Source organism: Gadus morhua, chromosome 16 (assembly GCF_902167405.1).
Source record: "Gadus morhua chromosome 16, gadMor3.0, whole genome shotgun sequence".
Classification (NCBI taxonomy): Eukaryota; Metazoa; Chordata; class Actinopteri; order Gadiformes; family Gadidae; genus Gadus; species Gadus morhua.
Window position 1 is genome coordinate 457,456 of NC_044063.1, and position 23,942 is coordinate 481,397.

The window sequence follows — 23,942 nt, forward strand, 5'->3', positions numbered from 1 at the left end:
TTATATTCTGCAAGTACATTTAAGTCTACTACCTCTTTTGTGTTTATAGGTTTATATACGCACTAAAGCTGTCAAAATGTATGTTAATCTTACAAAAATGTCACGCTTTCCACCGTTTTGTTTACTTCCTGAGGTGAGACGGCTTCATTGTCCTTAATCGAGTAATCACTAATACTGTATAACACATATAAGTTGTACCTTAATATGATTTATGACGTTTGTTGGCTATGGTTAAATAAAAAACAATGTCATGTTAATGAATACATGGGTTAGGGTTAACCATAGGGTTACCAGCCGAGCCCCTCTACCTCCTTAGGTTAGGGTTAGGGTTACCAGCCGAGCCCCTCTACCTCCTGAGCCACACTGCCCCCTCTACACTAACCCGGGTTAGGGGTATGGAGCGGGGGGGGGGAGCTACCTTCACAGGAGAGCTTGGTGGAGGCCAGGCCCAGACGCAGCACCGAACGGTTGGAGATCAGGCCGTCCTTCAGCTGGTGGACGCCCTCGTTCCCAATGGAGTTGTGGCCCAGGTTGAGTGTCTCCAGGCTCTGGGTGCACGGCTGGGGGGCAGAAGAGAACCTCATGTTGGGGACGTCCTGACCAGTGAGACGACCATGGCGAGCTTGACGCGGGAACCTGCGTCACAGACGCCATGTTTTCACTCAGACCGGGAGTGCCACTCAGACCGGGAGAGCCACTCAGACTGGGCGAGCCACTCAGACCGGGCGTGTCCACCGTCACGTACCAGAGCGGCTGCCAGGTAGCCCATGCCGTGGTGCGTGAGCTGGTTGTTCCACAGCACCAGGGTGACCAGGCCCTTCCTCTGCTCCTTCAGGCCCTCACAGACGTAGGCCAGCCCTGTGGGGGGGAGGGGGGGAGACACATGAGCTAGCGCCGGGTGAACACGCCGTCCCCCCGCCGTTCCACGGGGAGGGGGTCACCTCCCAGACACTCACCCGTGTCCAGGATGTGGTTGTTGCGCAGGTCCAGGATCTGGATGTTGTAGTTGAACTTGAGCAGGTTCCCCAGCTGCGCAGAGTCCTGCAGGCCGTTCAGCTTGTTGTCCGCCAGGTATAGCTCCCGCAGGTTCATGTTCATCTTCAGCGCCGTGGCTGGACCAGAGCAAGACGGTTAGACGACGGATCCACCCCCTCCAGGGACGTCTGCCCCCTTCCCCCCTAACTGGTCTCTCAGGTCCCCCTCCGTCGCCCCGTCCCCCTCCCCCTCCCGGTCTCAGGTCCCCCCACAAGCCCCACAAGCCGGCGTTAGGGTTAGGATTAGCTAACCTCTTCCCCCGCCCCCCCCCCCCTGGGCCTCACCCAGCAGCATTAGGGGCCGTCCGGACAAGCCGGCGTTAGGGTTAGCTAACCTCTCCCCCTCCCCCTCCGTCTCTTCCCCCCACCCCCCCCCCCCCCCCCCCCCCCCCCGGGCCTCACCCAGCAGCATGAGGGGCCGTCCTGAGAGGCCGGCGTTCTCCAGGTGGAGGACCACCAGGCTGCCACTGATCCTCAGGGCCCGGGCCACGAAGGGGGCCGAGTGGTCCAGCAGGGGGCTGTTGCGGGCGTCCAGGTACTGGAGGGAGCTGGTCTGAAGGGTTAGGGTTAGGGCGACAGAGGGAAGAGGAGGATGATGACGATGAGGAGCCACAGGACGGGGGCCTCTGACCAGTGAGCAGATCTACCCTCCCCTGAGGGAGAGCCGTTTACCCAGCAGACCCCCTCCCTGAAAACCGCAATGTTGGCAGATCGACTTTAGCACCATTTAGGTAGAATACATCTTTCAGACTTGAAGGGAAACATTTCCTTTTTATACAATTCAAGTTAAACTTTAACAGAGGTGTATGCAGGTTTAATAAACGAATAGATAACATGATCAGCTAGCTTGATGCTCAGCTGGCTTGATGCTCAGCTAGCTTAATGCTAGCTTGATGTTCAGCTAGTTTAATGCTAGCTTGATGCTCAGCTAGTTTGATGCTAGCTTGATGCTCAGCTAGTTTGATGCTAGCTTGATGCTCAGTTAGATTGATGCTATCTTGATGCTCAGCTAGCTTGATGCTAGCTTGAGAGGAGGACCAGGATAGGGACACAGTACCTCTGGTGCCCAGTGTGACCAGTGGTGAACCAAATACCACCCCCTCACTCTCAAAATCGTTTGAGGAGCTTGATTCTACTCTGGCTAAATGCTAGCAGGTCGCAGTGTTGGGTAAACGCTCATGTTTGGTTTGATCCATGTTTTTTGAGATTTGGCTGGCCTAGTTATTTGAATGGGATCAATTTGAGACGATAGCAGGCAGGACGGTGAATACAGAGACGCTAGTGTGACACATAGGCCTTCCAGGTTCAGACACCGGAAGAGTCTCCTCGTCCAACCCCCCCTTCCTCACCTACGCTACCGGCTACTTCCTCTAGAAACCCTGTTTGTTCTCTACCTCTCACTCTACTGATGGGACCTCGAGGATGAGGGCCACCTTCGGCTCTGCTCTGTAGTCTTCATCTGGTGAACCCGGCCGTTGACCTTTGGTGGGAGTGAGTGTGACCTCTCACCTTCCTCATCATGTGGGCGGCGGCCTGCCATCCCCGCGTGCCGATGTGTTTGTTGAAGGAGATATTGAGGTGCGTGGCCGACTCGTAGTACTCGATCATATCGAACAGCGCCGACGCCCCCTGGTGCACACACACACACACACACACACACACACACACACACACACATTAAAGGTGGTCTATCCTCTTCAAAAAGCGCTGCCCCGTTCTTCTCCTCGCTGGGAGGATGTTGGCGGTGCTGCGCCGTAGCGTGTTGACAGTGTAGAGCGGGGCTGGTCGCCGTGGTAACAGACTGTCAGGTCCTGCACAGACAGCCCATGGACGAGTGCACCTGGCACAGTCAGGCAAAGACCAAACAAGATGGAGGATATAATAAATGTAGTAAAGGAGGGATGAGTCGGCCGGGGCAGAGCTCCTCCAAGAGGCTCCAGACCCTTACTGTGCGTTCAAACCAAACGCGACGGGGCGACAGGATCCCATACAAAGTGAACTATCGACGCGTATCGGGCAAATTTTTCGCGAGAGAAAACCGGCGACAAGTTTTGACTTGTCGCACCACACTTTCGCCGTGCACAGGCGAGCGCGTTCACGAGGATTTGTGGCGCGACAAATTCGCTCGAGTTTTAATATTTCAACTTCGACGCGAATTTCGCGTTATGACAGCCAATCAGCATTCAACAGCTTGGCCACCGAGTCACATGTGTAACGTAACAGCCAATCAGCGTTCAACCGTCAAACTCAGTGCAGTGCAGTCCGGGGTGAACGACAGCATGGAGAAGAGAGTGAATGTTGCCGTTTGCGACTCCTGGAGCTCTATATATATTATAAAAGTATATATTATAATATTTGTATATATAATATCACGGCCAAAAGCTCTGTGCGCCTCCGGATGGCCGTAGCGCGGGGAGCTCTCATAGGGATTGGGCTTCTCGGGGTTTGTTCACCGGCGTTGCTATGTTTCCGGTCTTGTGTGTTCCAACGGTTTATTAGGTAGACCTATCTAATGAATCTCTGTCTATTCAATACTTCATTCACTGCCTCTTCCGTGGTCATTACAATATTATGAATATACTGCGTCGGGTCCTCCGACGTCTCTCCCTCTTCCACAAAAGGTAAAGATATGCAATGGTGGTTATCTTGTTGTGGCACGACTAATTCGACAAAACTTGCACAGCGACAGATTATGATGTGTGGCGCGACAAAACTACGGCGACAACGCGAACGGGCGACAAGTTTCGCGTTTGGTGTGAACACACAGTTATGGAGTCAGGGCGGGGGCAGGTGAGCCGGATTAGTGCTAACGAGGCCTCAGAAGGTCCTTCACAGCAGAGTGGACCGACACCACACTGCGCCATGGTGCCACAGGGCAGGAAGGCCGTGGTTATAAACTGCACCGTCTGTTTGCAGGCAGCGTTTGAAGGACGCTCCGTGGGAGAGACGTCCGTCACCGTCCTATGATGTAATACCACGGTCGTAAAGGTTGTTTTTCCAAGAGGGGACAAAGTCGTACTTGATGGGCTGCTCTGCATCTCCATCACGGCCGCGTCATCACGTACAGAATAACCTTTCCTCAACTGGGAGGCAGGGGGGATGACGAGAGGAGCACTCCAGCATGACTCATCGATAGCAGCACCCAATGGGAGGAGCCAGTGAGGACATACAATGGGAGGAGCTAATGAGAGCATGCAATGGGAGGAGCTAATGAGACCATACAATGGGAGGAGCTAATGAGACCATGCAATGGGAGGAGCTAATGGCAGGCTACAATGACATCAGCCAATCGGAGGAGCCAATGAGATTGAGATGAGAGTAAACATTCACTAGTCACTTCATGACCATATCCAGACACCATTTTGTGGAACTTCCTAACTTCCTGCATCCGTTTGAGCGTCTCTGATGGACGTGAGGGTAACCTCCTTAACCCTAACCCTCTCTGATGGACGTGAGGGTAACCTCCTTAACCCTAACCCTCTCTGATGGACGTGAGGGTAACCTCCTTAACCCTAACCCTCTCTGATGGACGTGAGGGTACCCTCCTTAACCCTAACCCTCTCTGATGGACGTGAGGGTAACCTCCTTAACCCTAACCCTCTCTGATGGACGTGAGGGTAACCTCCTTAACCCTAACCCTCTCTGATGGACGTGAGGGTAACCTCCTTAACCCTAACCCTCTCTGATGGACGTGAGGGTAACCTCCTTAACCCTAACCCTCTCTGATGGACGTGAGGGTAACCTCCTTAACCCTAACCCTCTCTGATGGACGTGAGGGTAACCTCCTTAACCCTAACCCTCTCTGATGGACGTGAGGGTAACCTCCTTAACCCTAACCCTCTCTGATGGACGTGAGGGTACCCTCCTTAACCCTAACCCTCTCTGATGGACGTGAGGGTACCCTCCTTAACCCTAACCCTCTCTGATGGACGTGAGGGTACCCTCCTTAACCCTAACCCTCTCTGATGGACGTGAGGGTAACCTCCTTAACCCTAACCCTCTCTGATGGACGTGAGGGTAACCTCCTTAACCCTAACCCTCTCTGATGGACGTGAGGGTAACCTCCTTAACCCTAACCCTCTCTGATGGACGCGAGGGTAACCTCCTTAACCCTAACCCTCTCTGATGGACGTGAGGGTACCCTCCTTAACCCTAACCCTCTCTGATGGACGTGAGGGTAACCTCCTTAACCCTAACCCTCTCTGATGGACGTGAGGGTAACCTCCTTAACCCTAACCCTCTCTGATGGACGTGAGGGTAACCTCCTTGGAGAATGAGGAGTGCAACACACTACTCCTCCAGAGGGCAGGGCCAGGAGCGCCAAGCATTTAGTCAGTATTATACAGCTAAAGAGATTAAAGAAATAGGGTTAGGGTTAACCCTGACCCTATTTACAGCTAAAGAGATTAAAGAAATAGATTGATCATTATGTTTGATATTATTATTATTATTCTATCAATATTAACCCCCTGTTGTCGAGCCTTTAGAGTGAGTGTTGGAGGGGGGCCAGGGAGAGTGTTAACGTCTCTCTGGTGCGTTGGGGTTGGGGTTCAGAGCGTTAACGGTTGTTGTTTGAGGAAGTATTTGAATGTCGAGGTGGTTAGGTTTACAACCCTCAAAGCTGTTTGTGTATATCCTGAGCCATGCGGGACAGGATGCAGTCTGTGGCTTGGTCTTCCTTCCAGCCTACTCCCCAGGCCAGTCTTCAAAGTGTGCGTGTGTGCGTCTGTGTGCCTGATGCTGTTCACATACAAAGGCATGTGAGTGATGTGAAGTTGTGAACCGCCATAATGAACCCCTACAACATCCGGTCGCACAAGGTCTGAGGCAACGCAGAGAAACACAAATAGAAACTGGATGAAGGTGGAATGAGTGAGCGTTTCCCTCACATCTTCATCCAGGTTCGTCTGCTCCAGGTCCACCAACTTGAACTGCACCCTCTTCAGCACCTCTTCAAGGGACTCGCAGGCCTTGTAGTCCAGCTTCTCACCTGGAACACACACACACACACCTCAGCAGTGTAACACAATGTGTTGTTGGTGATTATCCATTTCAATCCCAGAATGTCACATATTAGTGTGTTGCGCACTCACCTTTAAGATCCAGGCATTCGTTTCGCTGAGTCAGATCTTTCAGTTCCTACAGGGATCAGGAGGCAACAGTGCATTAGTAAAGGACTCCTGGTTAAGCACTGAGTAGTACGAGAGGCACACCTTACACCAATCACAGGTCCAACCATCGAGGAGGATAACAATAATACATATTGTAGCAAGCAACCAGGACGGGGTCCTTCTGTATGACCGTATGACCGACAGTATGACCGACAGTATGACCATATGACCGACAGTATGACCATATGGCCGACCGTATGACCGACAGTATGACCGACAGTATGACCGTATGAACGACAGTATGACCGACAGTATGACCGATAGTATGACCAACAGTATGACCGACAGTATGACAGTATGACTGTATGACCGACAGTATGACAGTATGACCGACAGTATGACAGTATGACAGTATGAGCGACAGTATAACCGACAGTATGACAGTATGACCGACAGTATGACCGACAGTATGACCGACAGTATGACCGATAGTATGACAGTATGACCGATAGTATGACCGATTGTATGACAGTATGACAGTGTGACTGACGACTGCCAAGGGCAGATTAGAATATATTTTACGGGCCACCTTACGGCCGCCCTACAGGCCGTTCAGCATCACTGCGTACACAGCGAGCCCAGGGGGGCAGACATGACTCATGCCCCAAAGAGGAGGCAAGGCCATCTTGGAACATTTTAGTCTTAACGATAAGTGACACAGAGCAAAAACCTGAATTATCTAGGATTGGAGAACGGAAGAGTGCTGAGTGCACTTTTAGGATTCCTACAATGGGGGGTAAACAATTGATGGAGGTAATCTAAATGTATAAATGTACCCTGTTATTATAGTGACAATAATTCAGCCGGGAAGGAACGCACACACACACCTTTAAACTATGCGTAACAAAACCCTATCCCGAGCAGGGCAGCTCTCCAATGCACCTGATGACCTCTGGGCCGCCATCAGCCCTGCCCAGGGCTCTGCTGGGCACACGGTCTGATACTGTACACTCTCTCACACGTGTTTGGCCCTTCAGCCTGTCCCGTTTTGGGATCTTTCTTTACAAATGAAACAAGCAAGAAAATAAATACACCAAACCAGCGGGCGTTGGGTGACTCTTTTGAAGCCGTGCTCAATAAAGAATCCCTCTCATGTCTGACGGTGTCAGAGGGGCAGAACATCAGCCCATCACAATGAGAACGAGCCTGGCAGAGGACGCCGCCGTATCCGTCCTGGGGAGGCCCTCTGCCAGACTCTGCAGCAGAGACCGGGGGGTGTGCTTGTGTCAGTGCTTGTGTCTGCGTGTCTGTGCGTGTAGTAACAGATGGTGTTCAGGCCTGTGAGAGGTCAGGGGACCATGCTTCACACCGGGCATGCAGCTCATTTCATTAGTTTGATTCTTATTTATTGCAACCAGTTAGTGGCGCTCATGAAATGCATTGTGGCTCCGTCCGTCCATTCGGCTCCTTGGCCTGCGTCAATAAGTTGAGAAATGTACAACTTTTCAGGCCGCGCCGGATCCATCGGAAATCAGATTGCGGTTATGCAAATACACATACGCGTCTGCGGGATCCATTGTGCAATAACAAGCAGGAAGAAGCAGGAAAAGTCTGGCCGTTATATTTTTTTAAAGAAATGTGGAATGATAGGATTGTTTTTAGTCACCTGTTGTTTGTGTCATCTTTTGTATTTATATCCACACATCGGCTTTTTAGAGGGAAGCGATTTGATTGGCTGCAGTAAGCATCTACAAAGACTAGTCAACTATACATCAGACACGCCCTAGGTCATCCGTCGACGGACTCATGTAGTGTGAACAAGGCGTAAACTACATTCACCAGTAACACCAGCGCCTTGTGCTGTGTCTCAGAGTGAGCACTAGGGGGCCCTGAGTGTTCTCCTCCCAGGTCTCGGTGTGTGTGTGTGTGGGGACGTTGACTGCAGATGTTGGACCACGCGGATGAACCATGCCGCTCAGAACCAGTGGATGCGTTGGTGAGCAGGTTGTTGGTTTGGGTTGTTTTTTGGTTGTTCCTAGGATACCACATTGAATAGTTTCACTTATTCATTGAGCTCTGGACGTGTGATGCAGAGAGAAACCTTCAGTGCACTGAAGAGCCAGTGATCAGAGACAGGCTGCAAAGGGTCCGGTTTTGGAGAGCTACCAGGCCCAGAGTTGTCAGAGATGTACTTTTCCAACACCTAGAAGCATTGCTACTGTAAATATCCCTCAATGCACATAAACTGTTGGGCCCTGGCCCCCTGCCACGTCTACACGCCAGCGGGGCCCTCACAGAGAACGCATTTACAGCCACCGGGGAGGAACTGCAAATGGCTGAACTCACCTTAACCCCTCCCCCCACTGGCCAACTATTTAGTTAGCCTGGCCTGTTTATACGGCCGGTTTAGCACAAGGATGACTAAGCAGAATGGAGAGCAGCGGCCCACTGACCGCAGGGCTAAACAACGACGGGGCCGTCAAGGCAGCCCTGGTGCTTCGGTTGTAGAGAGAGATAGGGGGAGAGATAGAGGGTGAGGGGGAGAGTGTTCATAGACACAACCAGAGAGGGAGTGAATAAGGGATAGAGCTAGGCAAGACACTAGGAGCTGAGAGAGAGTGATAGGAAAGGGAGGGAGAGGGACCAAAGCCAGTTAACTCCCAGTGGAAATGTACCCACACAGCAGGTCTAAAAGCAGCTTGCGGGCATGGGACAGAAGCAGCTTAGCATGTTACTGTGTCTTTCCACAAGTGGCTGTGATGTCAGCCCAGTGTCTCAGCTGACTTGCGGGCGAGGCGGTGAGGTCCAGGGTTTCCACCGCGCCACGTCACAGCCTCTGGGGCCGGCCTGCCTACATCACTCTTCATGATGCAGGGTCACACGCGCATGCAGACGTGTGTGCGTGTTTATAAAGGCAGAGAGAGGCCCGGCTACAGGGACCGTAAGGGTGGGGGGAGGGGGGGGCAGTACAAACAGTCCCTGAGACAGTGGTGTTACTGTCCCATCCTACCAGCCCTCTTACAGGCTGGGCAGAACCAGCCTGTGGGGAACCAGACCCTGACCCTGCAGAACGGGTTCCATTGAACCACCAAATACTAGAGTATGACCGTATGGAGCGCTTCGCCTGATAGGCTGAGTATGACCGTATGGGGCGCTGCGCCTGATAGGCTGAGTATGAGCGTATGGAGCGCTGCGCCTGATGGGCTGAGTATGAGCGTATGGAGCGCTGCTCCTTGGTGTTCAGCCCCTGATAGGCTGAGTATGAGCGTATGGAGCGCTGCTCCTTGGTGTTCAGCCCCTGATAGGCTGAGTATGAGCGTATGGGGCGCTGCGCCTGATAGGCTGAGTATGAGCGTATGGGGCGCTGCTCCTTGGTGTTCAGCCCCTGATAGGCTGAGTATGACCGTATGGAGCGCTGCGCCTGATAGGCTGAGTATGACCGTATGGAGCGCTGCTCCTGATAGGCTGAGTATGACCGTATGGAGCGCTGCGCCTGATAGGCTGAGTATGACCGTATGGAGCGCTGCTCCTGATAGGCTGAGTATGACCGTATGGGGCGCTGCTCCTGATAGGCTGAGTATGAGCGTATGGGGCGCTGCTCCTTGGTGTTCAGCCCCTGATAGGCTGAGTATGAGCGTATGGGGCGCTGCTCCTGATAGGCTGAGTATGACCGTATGGGGCGCTGCCCCTGATAGGCTGAGTATGACCGTATGGGGCGCTGCTCCTGATAGGCTGAGTATGACCGTATGGAGCGCTGCTCCTGATAGGCTGAGTATGACCGTATGGAGCGCTGCGCCTGATAGGCTGAGTATGACCGTATGGAGCGCTGCTCCTGATAGGCTGAGTATGACCGTATGGAGCGCTGCTCCTGATAGGCTGAGTATGAGCGTATGGGGCGCTGCGCCTGATAGGCTGAGTATGAGCGTATGGGGCGCTGCTCCTTGGTGTTCAGCTCCTGATAGGCTGAGTGTGAGCGTATGGGGCGCTGCTCCTTGGTGTTCAGCTCCTGATAGGCTGAGTGTGAGCGTATGGAGCGCTGCTCCTTGGTGTTCAGCCCCTGATAGGCTGAGTATGAGCGTATGGGGCGCTGCTCCTGACAGGCTGAGTATGACCGTATGGAGCGCTGCTCCTGATAGGCTGAGTATGACCGTATGGGGCGCTGCTCCTGATAGGCTGAGTATGACCGTATGGAGCGCTGCTCCTGATAGGCTGAGTATGAGCGTATGGGGCGCTGCTCCTTGGTGTTCAGCTCCTGATAGGCTGAGTATGAGCGTATGGGGCGCTGCTCCTTGGTGTTCAGCTCCTGATAGGCTGAGTATGAGCGTATGGGCGCTGCTCCTGATAGGCTGAGTATGACCGTATGGGACCAGTACCAATACCCAGAGTTGAATCTGTCTGCATTTTGCTGTCAGAACTCCGCTGTGTTTATGTTTCAGCGAGGGAGGCTGTTGTGTGGACTTGGGTACTTATGTAAATAGACCCTCAAATGTTCCATTGCATCACTGGGAGAAAGACTATTTTAACAGCGGGTGGGTTTTTAGGGGCAGGAAATTGCGGCAAATTAAGAAATATGTCATTCACCTTTACCATCCATCACTCTACATACTTTTGACGCAAATTACTAACTCAGTCATCCAGAGGCAATGCGATCCCTCTGTCATTTCCAGCCTTTAATTCCTCATCACTCCGTTCCGTGACCAATCACAAGCGAGGGGCCCTAGTGAGACGTGAGCCAGGCAGCCTTTCCTCTGAGAAAGGACCGGATTCTTAGGGTGCGTTCACATCTGTCGTGTTTCATTAAATGCATTCAAACGTGGGAGGATTTACAGCCTTGGTGTGAATCCTGTGATTAGAAAGAGAATGAAGCCTGATTGAGTTACGCTCTGAATGTGTGCAAGATGTGTGAAATCCTGGCCTATGTTTGTCTTAATGTACTCTAAACGTACTGAAGGTTTGGTTTACGACTTTAGACGTAGTGTGGGTGGAATATAATAGCTCAATACAGCGTTCTCTCTGGTGCTAAACTAGTTCAATGCATTTAATGATGTACTCTGACTGTATGTCCCTGCTCTTAAGAAACATCAGAACATATTTACTGCTTGTTGGCTCATAGTACCATTTATCTTTATTCTTTTAGCATTTCCCTCATTAAACGACTACAGGGGCCACCCAGCACTTGTGGCTCAGGAAAGCAGAAACAAATACAAATATTGCAATATCTACAGAGACGTTCTGCTCAGAACCTCCCAGACTGCTCAGAACCTCCCAGACGGTCTGCTCAGAACCTCCCAGACGGTCTGCTCAGAACCTCCCAGACGGTCTGCTCAGAACCTCCCAGACTGCTCAGAACCTCCCAGACGGTCTGCTCAGTTCCTCCCAGACGGTCTGCTCAGTACCTCTCAGACGGTCTGCTCAGTACCTCCCAGACGGTCTGCTCAGTACCTCCCAGACGTTCTGCTCAGAACCTCCCAGACGTTCTGCTCAGAACCTCCCAGACGTTCTGCTCACAACCTCCCAGACGTTCTGCTCAGAACCTCCCAGACGTTCTGCTCAGAACCTCCCAGACGTTCTGCTCACAACCTCCCAGACGTTCTGCTCAGAACCTCCCAGACGTTCTGCTCAGAACCTCCCAGACGGTCTGCTCAGAACCTCCCAGACGTTCTGCTCAGAACTTTCTAGACGTTCTGCTCAGAACCTCCCAGACGGTCTGCTCAGAACCTCCCAGACTGCTCAGAACCTCCCAGACTGCTCAGAACCTTCTATATCTCTCACCGTTGCCCTTCTTTTATTTGACACTATTCTATATTAATTAATTACCACTTAAGGTTTTTCAAATACATTCTCATAATGAGCATGATTGGTTTATTCATACAACGTCACGACTCATAAACTAAAGAGTAGGCAACACATCAATTTATTCACCTTGAGTGATTCTGTTCGGCTGTGTAAAGCCAAACTAAATGAAGAGTGAAAGCAACCTTAAAAAAGGCTTATAAAGGGAGGATTAGGACAAACTGTGCTGCCTAATCCCAACACAAAGTCAACCAAAGAAAATTAAATATGAATACAACATTTTGTCTTTCATAAGCAAGTACACGCTTGGTGGCGTTTAAAAAGCTGTCTTTGAAGAACAACCCTTAGCTGTTTAATAGCAGATTGACAAAGAAACAAAGCCAAAGTTTCAAAAACAGCATGACTTCCATAACAAAACGGAAAACAATCCTTAAATTTTATTAATTTTCATAGGAACCGGACTTTGAGTTGTGTAAGTGGGGGGTTTCCTTGGTCGTGTTATACTCAGGTACCGGAGATCTGGTTGGAAGACAGCCTTCTCAGAGGTTATTTCTGTGGGCTTCTACAAGATGCAGCTGATGTTGTTGGTGCCTGTTCACACAATATTAAAACCGTCTATGTTAAAGACTACACGCTACAACTAGCAGGCTCCAGCCTGGCACAGAGCGCACACACATCTCCACACACATCTCCCCATGTCCACAAACATCTCCCCATGTCCACACACATCTCCCCATGTCCACAAACATCTCCCATGTCCAAACACATCTCCCCATGTCCACACACATCTCCCCATGTCCACACACATCTCCCCATGTCCACACACATCTCCCCATGTCCACACACATGTCCACACACGTCTCCCCATGTCCACACACATCTCCCCATGTCCACACACATCTCCCCATGTCCACACACATGTCCACACACGTCTCCCCATGTCCACACACATCTCCCCATGTCCACACACATGTCCACACACATCTCCCCATGTCCACACACATCTCCCCATGTCCACACACGTCTCCCCATGTCCACACACATCTCCCCATGTCCACACACATCTCCACACACGTCTCCCCATGTCCACACACGTCTCCCCATGTCCACACACATCTCCACACACGTCTCCCCATGTCCACACACATCTCCCCATGTCCACACACATCTCCCCATGTCCACACACGTCTCCCCATGTCCACACACGTCTCCCCATGTCCACACACGTCTCCCCATGTCCACACACGTCTCCCCATGTCCACACACGTCTCCCCATGTCCACACACATCTCCCCATGTCCACACACATCTCCCCATGTCCACACACGTCTCCCCATGTCCACACACGTCTCCCCATGTCCACACACATCTCCCCATGTCCACACACGTCTCCACACACGTCTCCCCATGTCCACACACGTCTCCCCATGTCCACACACATCTCCCCATGTCCACACACGTCTCCACATGTCCACACACGTCTCCCCATGTCCACACACGTCTCCCCATGTCCACACACGTCTCCCCATGTCCACACACATCTCCCCATGTCCACACACGTCTCCCCATGTCCACACACGTCTCCTCATGTCCACACACGTCTCCCCATGTCCACACACGTCTCCCCATGTCCACACACATCTCCCCATCTCCACACACATCTCCCCATCTCCACACACATCTCCTCATGTCCACACACGTCTCCCCATGTCCACACACATCTCCACACACATCTCCCCATGTCCACACACATCACCCTAGACAGCAGGGTTGCTGCTGACTGGACCGGGCTGGACAGAATTCATTGAGACCCTGCTCTCCTTAGCACTTGGTGCTTCAGCCTCCAGGAAAACGCTGTGTGCGTGTTTGTGCACAAATGCTTGTGTGTGTGTCCCTGGTGCCCTGCAGCGGAGTCCGGGCCTCACCTGAATCTGTTTGAGCACTTTGGCGATGGGCTTGCAGTTGAGCTTCTGGCAGCCTTGTCTGTAGGCGTTGAGAATCTCATCCACGGTCACGTTCTGGGCTGGAAAATTATAACAACAAGGGGTCAAAGGTTAACAGGGCCTTTTGCATAACATCTCTATTACTTCTACAGCGATATACATCCCCGCCTCGCTCCAAACATCCCCATGGCCCATATAGGCTGCGTCCTGCTGGGAGGTCACTGTGATAACACCAGGCCTATGTGATTACTTTATGCTCTACTCTGATCATCAGATCGTCCCGACTCTCAGGCGGGGGCCCCTGAACCGGCTGGGCGGGGGGGGGGTCCCTGAACCGGCTGGGCGGGGGGGGGGCCCCTGAACCGGCTGGGCGGGGGGGCCCCTGAACCGGCTGGGCCCCTGAACCGGCTGGGCCCCTGAACCGGCTGGACGGGGGCCCCTGAACCGGCTGGGCGGGGGCCCCTGACCCGGCTGGGCCCCTGAACCGGCTGGGCGGGGGGGGGGGGGCCCTGAACCGGCTGGTGGGGGCCCCTGAACCGGCTGGGAGGGGGGGGGGGGCCCTGAACCGGCTGGTGGGGGCCCCTGAACCGGCTGGTGGGGGCCCCTGAACCGGCTGGGAGGGGGGGGCCCTGAACCGGCTGGTGGGGGCCCCTGAACCGGCTGGTGGGGGCCCCTGAACCGGCTGGGAGGGGGGTGGGGCCCATAACCGGCTGGTGGGGGCCCCTGAACCGGCTGGTGGGGGCCCCTGAACCGGCTGGGAGGGGGGCCCTGAACCGGCTGGTGGGGGCCCCTGAACCGGCTGGTGGGGGCCCCTGAACCGGCTGGGAGGGGGGGGGGGCCTGAACCGGCTGGTGGGGGCCCCTGAACCGGCTGGTGGGGGACCCTGCACTGTGGGACCTCTTCATTGGACCAGCTGAGCGGGGCGTGGACACACCCTTCGCTGGTTAATAACAGCTCTCAGATCACAGAAGCATACTATGCAAGTAGTATGTTAAAGTCTTTTTAGTAAACCTTTTGTGTGGTGTACTCAAAGTGAAAACTTCTTAACAACCCTCCCAGGGAATGCTACTCCATTTGAGTTGCACTTAACCAAACATCATCTCTGACCACCAGTGTTTGTAATTACTGTACGTTAAATGCGGTGCGTTACTATGAATTTATGTAATAAACTGCGTCATCCGAACGCACCCCTGGCTCCAAACACAAACTGCTAGTGAGGAGACAGAGATAAGCGATGATGATTGGTTAAGGCAGTCATGTTTCATGGTAGCCAATCGAAGCCATTGTTTTTAAACACAAGCCCACACACACACACACACACACACACACACACACACACACACACACACACACACACACACACACACACACACACACACACACACACACACACACACACACACACACACACACACACACACGATGAAGCAGCCGAAATGGCGAGTCCGGAGCGATCCGATGAAAGTCGGCGTTTCCTGTAGTATTCGGCAGATGTTCCACAGCCTTTGCAACCAAGCATATTAAAATTGAGTTAGAATTATATCAGGGCCTTGATTGGGCAGTTCAACCCTTTAACAAATTAAGGCCAAGGGAAAACTGCTCAGAAAAATCCAAATACTTCGACATATAGCAACTTCTTTTTTATTTATTTTAGGCATGTTAGTAACTGGAGTGAACCTACCTCGCCATAAACTAGAAGAAAGAAGTTTGCAGAAAACTTATTTCTTAAGATGAGAAATAAAAATTAAGAAACTTGCGAGATCTGTGGGCAGAGTAAGGGGAAATAGGGGAAAACTGTCTTTGTGCTACTGTCAGAATTTCTGAATGCAGGCACCAAGGTGAGACCAAGTCCTCACTTCATGTTCTTCTCCTCTACCCTATAACACCCACTGCCTACGTCTCCACTGAGATCCCTTCCAACTACAGAATGGGTTAACCCTAACCCTAACCCATCTACAGTATGGGTTAACCCTAACACTAACCCATCTACAGTATGGGTTAACCCTAACCTATCTACAGTATGGGTTAACCCTAACCCTAACCAATCTACAGTATGGGTTAACCCTAAGCTAGGGCCCTATGAAATCCGCGATAACGAAAACGCGGACGGAATCACGGAATTGGTCAATAAAAACGGAATCAACTGATAATTATTATTATTATTTTTTTTTTATTAAGCAGGAAAGTATTAAAAGTAACAAAGTTACAATTTAAAACGGGCCTGTCTTAGTAAAATAACTGATTTCCAGCAGGTTCCTGTTCTTCAGCACATATAACATGCAACAGGGACAAGGCACATCAGACGTCACATTTACAATATGCAGCGGAATGCAGCGGAATTCGCCATTATTTTGGTGAAATTCAGTTTTGAGGGAAAAGGGAAACAACACAGGTGACATTAACGTCACTGAATGTTTAGCAGTCCCTCGCACAACAATGTTAAAAAAAAATCCCCGGTCCACCACGCAAACAATAGGTCCCGCTCCGGGAAACAAGAAGCCGAAGAAGAAGTTGAAGCGCCCGTAATTCGGTTCTAACCCCAAATTCAGAGCCGAACAATATCCAAAACACTTCTATCACTCAGGTGTTTTGTAGAATATGTCAACATACTATCGATTGGAAACGCAAAGATACGTGCGATGACCACTTGAAGTCCAAAATCCATATGAAAAACAATGAACGCCGTAGCCAGGGCACGCCCCTTCAAACAACAATTTGAGTTTATAAAAAAAGAGTTTATAAGCACTTTAATATTTATGTCATGTTTTTATTTGAAGCACTAAAAACAGTGCAATGTTGTGATGTTTTAATAAATGTAGTCTTCTATCTGATTAAATTGTATTCGTTCGCACTTATTTGACACTCGTTCTGATGATTTTAAGTGTAAAAACGGAATTAATGAAAATTAAAACGGAAAAAACGGAATTTGGAAAAAAATAAAACGGAATTTGGAAAAAAATAAAACGGATTTCATATGGCCCTACTAACCCTAACCCATCTACAGTATGGGTTAACCCTAACCCTAGCCCATCTACAGTATGGGTTAACCCTAACCCATCTACAGTATGGGTTAACCCTAACCCATCTACAGTATGGGTTAACCCTAACCCTAGCCCATCTACAGTATGGGTTAACCCTAACCCTAGCCCATCTACAGTATGGGTTAACCCTAACCCATCTACAGTATGGGTTAACCCTAACCAATCTACAGTATGGGTTAACCCTAACCCTAGCCCATCTACAGTATGGGTTAACCCTAACCCATCTACAGTAGGGTTAACCCTAACCCTAACCCACTGCCTACGTCTCCACTGAGATCCCTTCCATCTACAGTATGGGTTAACCCTAACCCTAACCCATCTACAGTATGGGTTAACCCTAACCTATCTACAGTATGGGTTAATAGGGCTGGGTAAAAAAAATCGATATAATCGATTTTGGATCGATATCATTTAAATTCTGCAATATCAAGATCTTTTTATTTCTTTTGTTACCATTATTATTATTTCTCCACTTAAATAAACAATGCCTTGATGCAATTTGCAGCGATGGAATGTTGCAGTTGAAGTATACTTTCACTTGACATTCCCTTCTAATTTCAAAATTGCACTTTCTAGACTTGAGACAGTTTTGTTTACAGCTCAAGTTTAAACTGCCCAATTTACAAGTTCATTTGTATTTTGTAACACAGTCGAGCCATTTTCATTTATTATGAGCAGATTGTATCGAATCAGGATTAATCCATTGAGAACCTTATGAATCGAAATCTAATCGATTTAGGAAATTGGCCACGATACCCAGCACTATGGGTTAACCCTAAACCTAACCCATCTACAGTATGGGTTAACACTAACCCTAACCCACTGCCTCCATCTCCTCTCAGATCCCTTCCAGCTACAGTATGTGTGTGCCTGTGTTCTACGGGGAAGTTAACCTTTGACCCCTGAACAGCACTGCGGGTTTTCCTGATGGAAGTTAACCTTTGACCCCGTACACTGAATAGCACTGTGGGTTTTCCTGGTTGATTGACCTCCCTTCCTGTCAATCCAGTGCCGGCCTATTAATAGTGGATAACGGGACTGTTGACTCATGGCACATGTCAGTGTTCACTGCGGACAGAGCTAGGGGACGGATTAAGTGTGGCTTTGTTTAAGGGCATTAATTCACCATTAACCGTTATCGTCTCCAAGTTGCCCAATGAAATAAAGGCTCAATAAACCAATAAGCCTTTCGAGCCTAATTAAGACACTTATGGGACAATAATGATTGATGTTGAATTAATGCGTGGCTCTTGAGCAAAGTTAACGCTCCAAGTAACTGATGTCCTAGTGACCGAAATATGATGTTTTAACCGAAAGGAGAGAAGAGTCTTGATGCGACGCTCTAAGGGACTAATCCTGACACCAGGAGCGAGAGTCCTATTAAGGGGACTTGAGTGGTACCAATTTGGTCATGGGCACGAGGTAGCATGCCCAACTATTTTCCATGGCAGAGGTACATAAAGGTTTCCCGACCCCAAGCCCGCTCTGTGCAGGGCATACTGTCTGCAGGCAGGGAGCCACATCGGCTCATACAGATGTTTGCACTTTTCTAATGCATCGATGATGAAATCCCACCAAGGGCGTGGATAGAGAATTGTTGCCGTCAACGTAAATTATCATCCTAAATCTTAAATTATCCTCTTCCATCTATCGCCTCTCCTCTCCTCATATTGTGTGAGCATGCGTACATTTGCTAAAAATAGAGATCGATAGATTGTAAAAACAAAAGACCATAAAATACGAGTAGCAAAACATAAAGATATATTGCTTTGAGTTGATTTCATTATTGCTCAAGAGAAGCAGTGAAGAAACCACAACATGGGTTGTACTGGTTCAAATGCATCCATGTTTGTGTTTATGTGTGTGAGAGGGGGATTGAAAGAGGGTGTGTCTGGCGACGAAGCCAGTAGTACACAATGTACCCAGAACTGTGCTAGCTAAACCAGGTGCTAAACGGAAGCAGCAGGCCTCTACGGTCGTAAACGGCATTAATGCCAGCCCTGTCTGCTGGCTTTTGAGAAGAATGGGTGGACTCGTGTGAGGGTTGATCCCTCCCATCTCTAACATAGGAATCGAAAGGCACTTCCTAACAAGGCTGAGTCTTTGCTCTGGGAAACTGCATCTGTAACATGTGCAGTGAAAAGCAACAGCCCAGGTTTTTGAGTGAGATAGTTTAAGAGTGCGCCATTGCAATCCATCGTAGCGCACGAAAAGCCCATGAAAGTGAAGAGTGGGATAGTGTAGCGGCCAGCGTGTCCAAGCGCCATCACAAAAGGTACAGGGTTTGATCCCGATGTCTGGCTGCTGTCTACATGTAGGCAACCTGCAGCAGGATGACACCAACATCTGAGGTCTACGCCACAGTAACTGTTGCATTATGGGTCTCAGACGGCAGGTTGCGCTGCTGTGGTTTGGCTGCCGTTAGCCACCAGTACCAAGTGGCTCCATGGACACTGCGTGCAACTCGATGCAGTCGAGCAGATCAACACAGAGGAGCAGAGACAGCCAGCTGTGTGGTGAACTCACAGCCCGCCCACCGGAGACGACAGGTGGGGAAGAGCAGTTAGACAAAGACTAGCGTAAACTTGCTGCTGGCCACACGATTGCGCTCAGTGTTATTGAGGAGCAACACACCTTCCCTTTTCCTGGCCCTGTTGGGCAACTTCCAGGGAACGGGGGTGTACAATTATAAATCAGACAACACGCTTGATCAAGTGCTGCCATCACAGTGGAGTTTCCAAACTCAATGAAAGGCTAACTTAAAGGCTGGTTAAAGCTTGGAGGATATTGCTGCTGGTTGGGGCGAGCGCTCTCTCCAGTGACCAGGGTCTGAGTGCACTAACCCAGGGTCAGTAAGCCATGGCCAATGGTCAAAACACACATTTCTGAGGCCCCTTGCAGCCAAGGTTCAGTGAAAGCATGAAATGGACGGCAACAGGCAGCAGTGAGGAACCTTGGCCCCAGGACACACACCTTCTCTTCAGAAGGTGTGACTCTTCCTCAAGCTGGCATAGGAAGTAATGAGGCTCATTTGTGACAGCATTTTTTTATCAAACCATTCAAAAAGTTAATTTTGCACCAAAACATGTGATTTGTCATTCTGTCTCCCTTATTTAATCCTATGCATCAGGTTGAATCCTGAGAAACGGGCCAGACCAGGCTAATAGAGGACTGAGGAAGAAACAGGTTCACTGACTTCTCATTCATGTCCTGGCCTCAGTGCACCGGGAGAGGGTACAGCGCGGCGGGCCAGCCCTGTAGAATTGGTGCCACAGTGGGAACCAGAAGTGCAGCCCTGCTGCCAACAAGGGAGTATCCCATAATAACACGACACAGAGGAACAGCCACGCCCAAATACCCCAACAGATTGCTGCGTGGCCTAATCTTGCCAATCTGTTGAGGACCAACGTAATAAAAGATTGAACTTTGGAAAATATACAAAACGCTAGTTAGTAAGTGCTTCTATGAAAACTGGAGAACATCAGCGGCTGGAAACTGTTTGTTTTTGTATTTCTGTGACACTCACGGAGCGGAAGAGACACAGGTACACCCAGACGTCTACTCCGTCTCTCCTCGGATAACAAGAAGAATTGTAAAAGCATCAGTACAAAATCAGTACAGGAAGGAATGCACAGCAGGACTTCCCAACAATGCCGGACCGGGTTCAAGTATGTTGATGAATACTGAATAGAAGAGAGACTCAGGCCTCGGCCCTGGCTAACAGGATCAACGAGTGGGAGTGTGAACCGTACCCTGCAACCGGTGGAAGGGGAGGAACCCGTTCAGCCCATTATGAAGTGTAAACACATCTCCCCAGATACACAGCAGCCAACACATGAGTCATGTGGAATAACAAGGGCCATTCAATAGCTTGTGTTTCCACCATCACGTGTTGAACATGGGAAGGTGTTCCCGTCCCTCATCTTTATTCCAGTGTGGAACAACATATGCCAATAAAATTAAAAAACAAATAGTTGGTTATACTTGAAAGGACATAAATAATGAATCAAATCCCGGAAGAACCAGCATTTATCCGTTCTGTAGAAGCCAGCAGATTCCCCGATACGGTGGTTCGAGGATGCTCTCCCGTCCGACTCACATCGATCTTGCATAAGATTCACAGCATGACTGGGATTACAAAGGGTCCACAATGCATTCCTTCTGCATGGTGTGCAGGGTACTGATCCAATGCACACACGGCCCCAGCAGCGGCCAGCCACCCCGTGGCCACGGATCCATCTCCTGTTTCTACACCGCTGTCCTCAGCAGGAGCCAGGTGTAACACACATCGGCTCTGGGGGCTGGGCTCTCCCCTTACCCCAGCAACAGTGAGGGAACAAGTAAAGACAGGTGTTTGAATGCGTGGAGCAGGACTGACAGAACACACACTGGGGAAGACACAAGGGCTCACCACCCCGGGGAAGAGGCTGTCGCCAACGCGGCCTTTCAGTTTATAAATAATGGCTAATGCCAAGCACAAGTTATCAGTCCAAAGTTGCCTTGGCATACCATGAAAATATTGCTTTGCCTGAAGAGTGGCTGAGGAATTAATTCTGTTGATAGATTGTATTTGGGATTATCAGCAGATACTTTTATCCATCACTCTTTAGCCATTAGTTAAATTTGAATACTGCTTTCACTGCGTTTCATGATTGCTATGTTTGATTAACATGAAACTGATTTGGGAAACATTTAACTACCTTCATCTACTACACTAAGTACTACCTATACAACTTAAGAGTTATGTGATTAAAGGGTAATGGGGGCGAAACGAAACAAACACACACAGACGAACGCACAAGTTGTATGAGGTCACACAATTCTCTAATTCGTGCATCACACAAATCACTGGCACAGCCTTGAAAACAGAAGTGCCTGCTTGACGTGCAATGTTCAGATGCTTATCTCCAGCTATGGACAGAGTCAGCATCTGCTTCTCCTCATTCTGCTTTTCTGTTTCTAGCTCTGAATCCAGGCACACACATTGGTGATCACTTCACCACACAAAAAGGGCAGCTAAAAAAGCAGAATGTGAGTTTGGTGGCCTTATGCTTCCGCATGAAATGACACAAGCACACAAGACTGTGGGTAATTGCTATGCTTATTAGCAATTTACCACAAATCTACTGAACATTTTCATGAGTGACTGAGAAAATTATCTCAATGGGGATCCAAAGGGATTTGGTGTGAGGACTGAAAGAGGTCAGACATGGCCCTAGTGAACTCGCCTCTTATACAGTAAAAATGATTGTGACACGAACCTGAAGAACCTTTGACCCCAACGTTGAAGCGATACGTGAAGCCACACGGAAGATTAAACACACAAAAAAATGCGTAATCCCGTAATCGCAAAGATTTTTTGTTGAAGGTGCAGACAATACCCAAATGCTCCACCAGCAAAGTTTATTCTGAATAACATAGAGTATTAAGAAGTGGAGAATAAACCTTGATAAAAGTCCACCTTCTGAGATGCTTATCAACCCCCAGGGAAAAAGGGGGTTAGTTGATTAGCATAAAAGGTCCGTGTCCCGGTCACGTTTGTAACTTCTAACTGTCACGCTTCTGTTTAAAAAGCTCCCATTAACTGATGAAAGACTGAGTTTAACTCAGAGGCTAGGGTTAGGGTTAGGGCTAACCTTATCAACCCCCAGGGATTGATAGGGTTAGGGCTAACCTTATCAACCCCCAAGACAGCATTTAACTCAGAGGCTAGGGTTAGGGCTAACCCTAATTGATGAAAGACAGCGTTTAACTCAGAGGCTAGGGTTAGGGCTAACCCTAATTGATGAAAGACAGCGTTTAACTCAGAGGCTAGGGTTAGGGCTAACCCTAACTGATGAAAGGGTTAGGGTTAGTGCTAACATGCAGTCTGGTCCCCAGCAAAGTGGAACGCCACATCCACTAATGATTGAGACACGAACCTGAAGAACCTTTGACCCCAACGTTGAAGCGATACGTGAAGCCACACAGAAGATTAAACACACAAAAAAATGCGTAATCCCGTAATCGCAAAGATTTTTTGTTGAAGGTGCAGACAATACCCAAATGCTCCACCAGCAAAGTTTATTCTAAATAACATACAGAGTATTAAGAAGTGGAGAATAAACCTTGATAAAAGTCCACCTTCTGAGATGCTTATCAACCCCCAGGGAAAAAGGGGGTTAGTTGATTAGCACAAAGGTCCGTGTCCCGGTCACGTTTGTAACTTCTAACTGTCACGCTTCTGTTTAAAAAGCTCCCATTAACTGATGAAAGACTGAGTTTAACTCAGAGGCTAGGGTTAGGGCTAACCCTAATTGATGAAAGACAGCGTTTAACTCAGAGGTTAGGGTTAGGGCTAACCCTAATTGATGAAAGACAGCGTTTAACTCAGAGGTTAGGGTTAGGGCTAACCCTAATTGATGAAAGACCGCGTTTAACTCAGAGGTTAGGGTTAGGGCTAACCCTAGCTGATGAAAGACTGCGTTTAACTCAGAGGCTAGGGTTAAGGTTAGGGCTAACCCTAATTGATGAAGGACAGCATTTAACTCAGAGGCTAGGGTTAGGGCTAACCCTAATTGATGAAAGACAGCGTTTAACTCAGAGGCTAGGGTTAGGGCTTACCCTAATTGATGAAAGACAGCGTTTAACTCAGAGGCTAGGGTTAGGGCTAACCCTAACTGATGAAAGGGTTAGGGTTAGTGCTAACATGCAGTCTGGTCCCCAGCAAAGTGGAACGCCACATCCACTAATCAACTGCCCTGATTTACTAGAACATAAAAACACTGTACCCCATAGCTCTAGGATAGAGTATGGAAGAGAGACCAGCTCAAAGCTCCAGGACAGGGTATGGAGGAGAGACCAGCTCATAGCTCCAGGATAGGGTCTGGAGGAGAGACCAGTACCCCATAGCTCCAGGATAGGGTCTGGAGGAGAGACCAGCACCCCATAGCTCCAGGATAGGGTATGAAGGAGAGACCAGCTCATAGCTCCAGGATAGGATGTGAAGAAGAGACCAGCACCCCATAGCTCCAGGATAAGG

The 23,942-nt window shown here is 49.8% G+C and overlaps 1 protein-coding gene across 1 annotated transcript in view; it reads right to left on the minus strand.

Moving 5' to 3' along the window:
- ppp1r37 (protein phosphatase 1, regulatory subunit 37) overlaps positions 1 to 23,942 on the minus strand; it is a 46,903-nt gene that overhangs the window by 10,078 nt on the left and 12,883 nt on the right. Inside the window, exons 3-10 of the mRNA XM_030380789.1 lie at positions 13,863 to 13,960; positions 6,128 to 6,173; positions 5,924 to 6,024; positions 2,544 to 2,663; positions 1,437 to 1,587; positions 957 to 1,112; positions 746 to 858; positions 419 to 560 (exon numbers count right to left, since the gene is read on the minus strand). Of these exons, the coding sequence (XP_030236649.1) occupies positions 419 to 560; positions 746 to 858; positions 957 to 1,112; positions 1,437 to 1,587; positions 2,544 to 2,663; positions 5,924 to 6,024; positions 6,128 to 6,173; positions 13,863 to 13,960 (927 nt within the window). The remainder of the gene's footprint in view (positions 1 to 418; positions 561 to 745; positions 859 to 956; positions 1,113 to 1,436; positions 1,588 to 2,543; positions 2,664 to 5,923; positions 6,025 to 6,127; positions 6,174 to 13,862; positions 13,961 to 23,942) is intronic.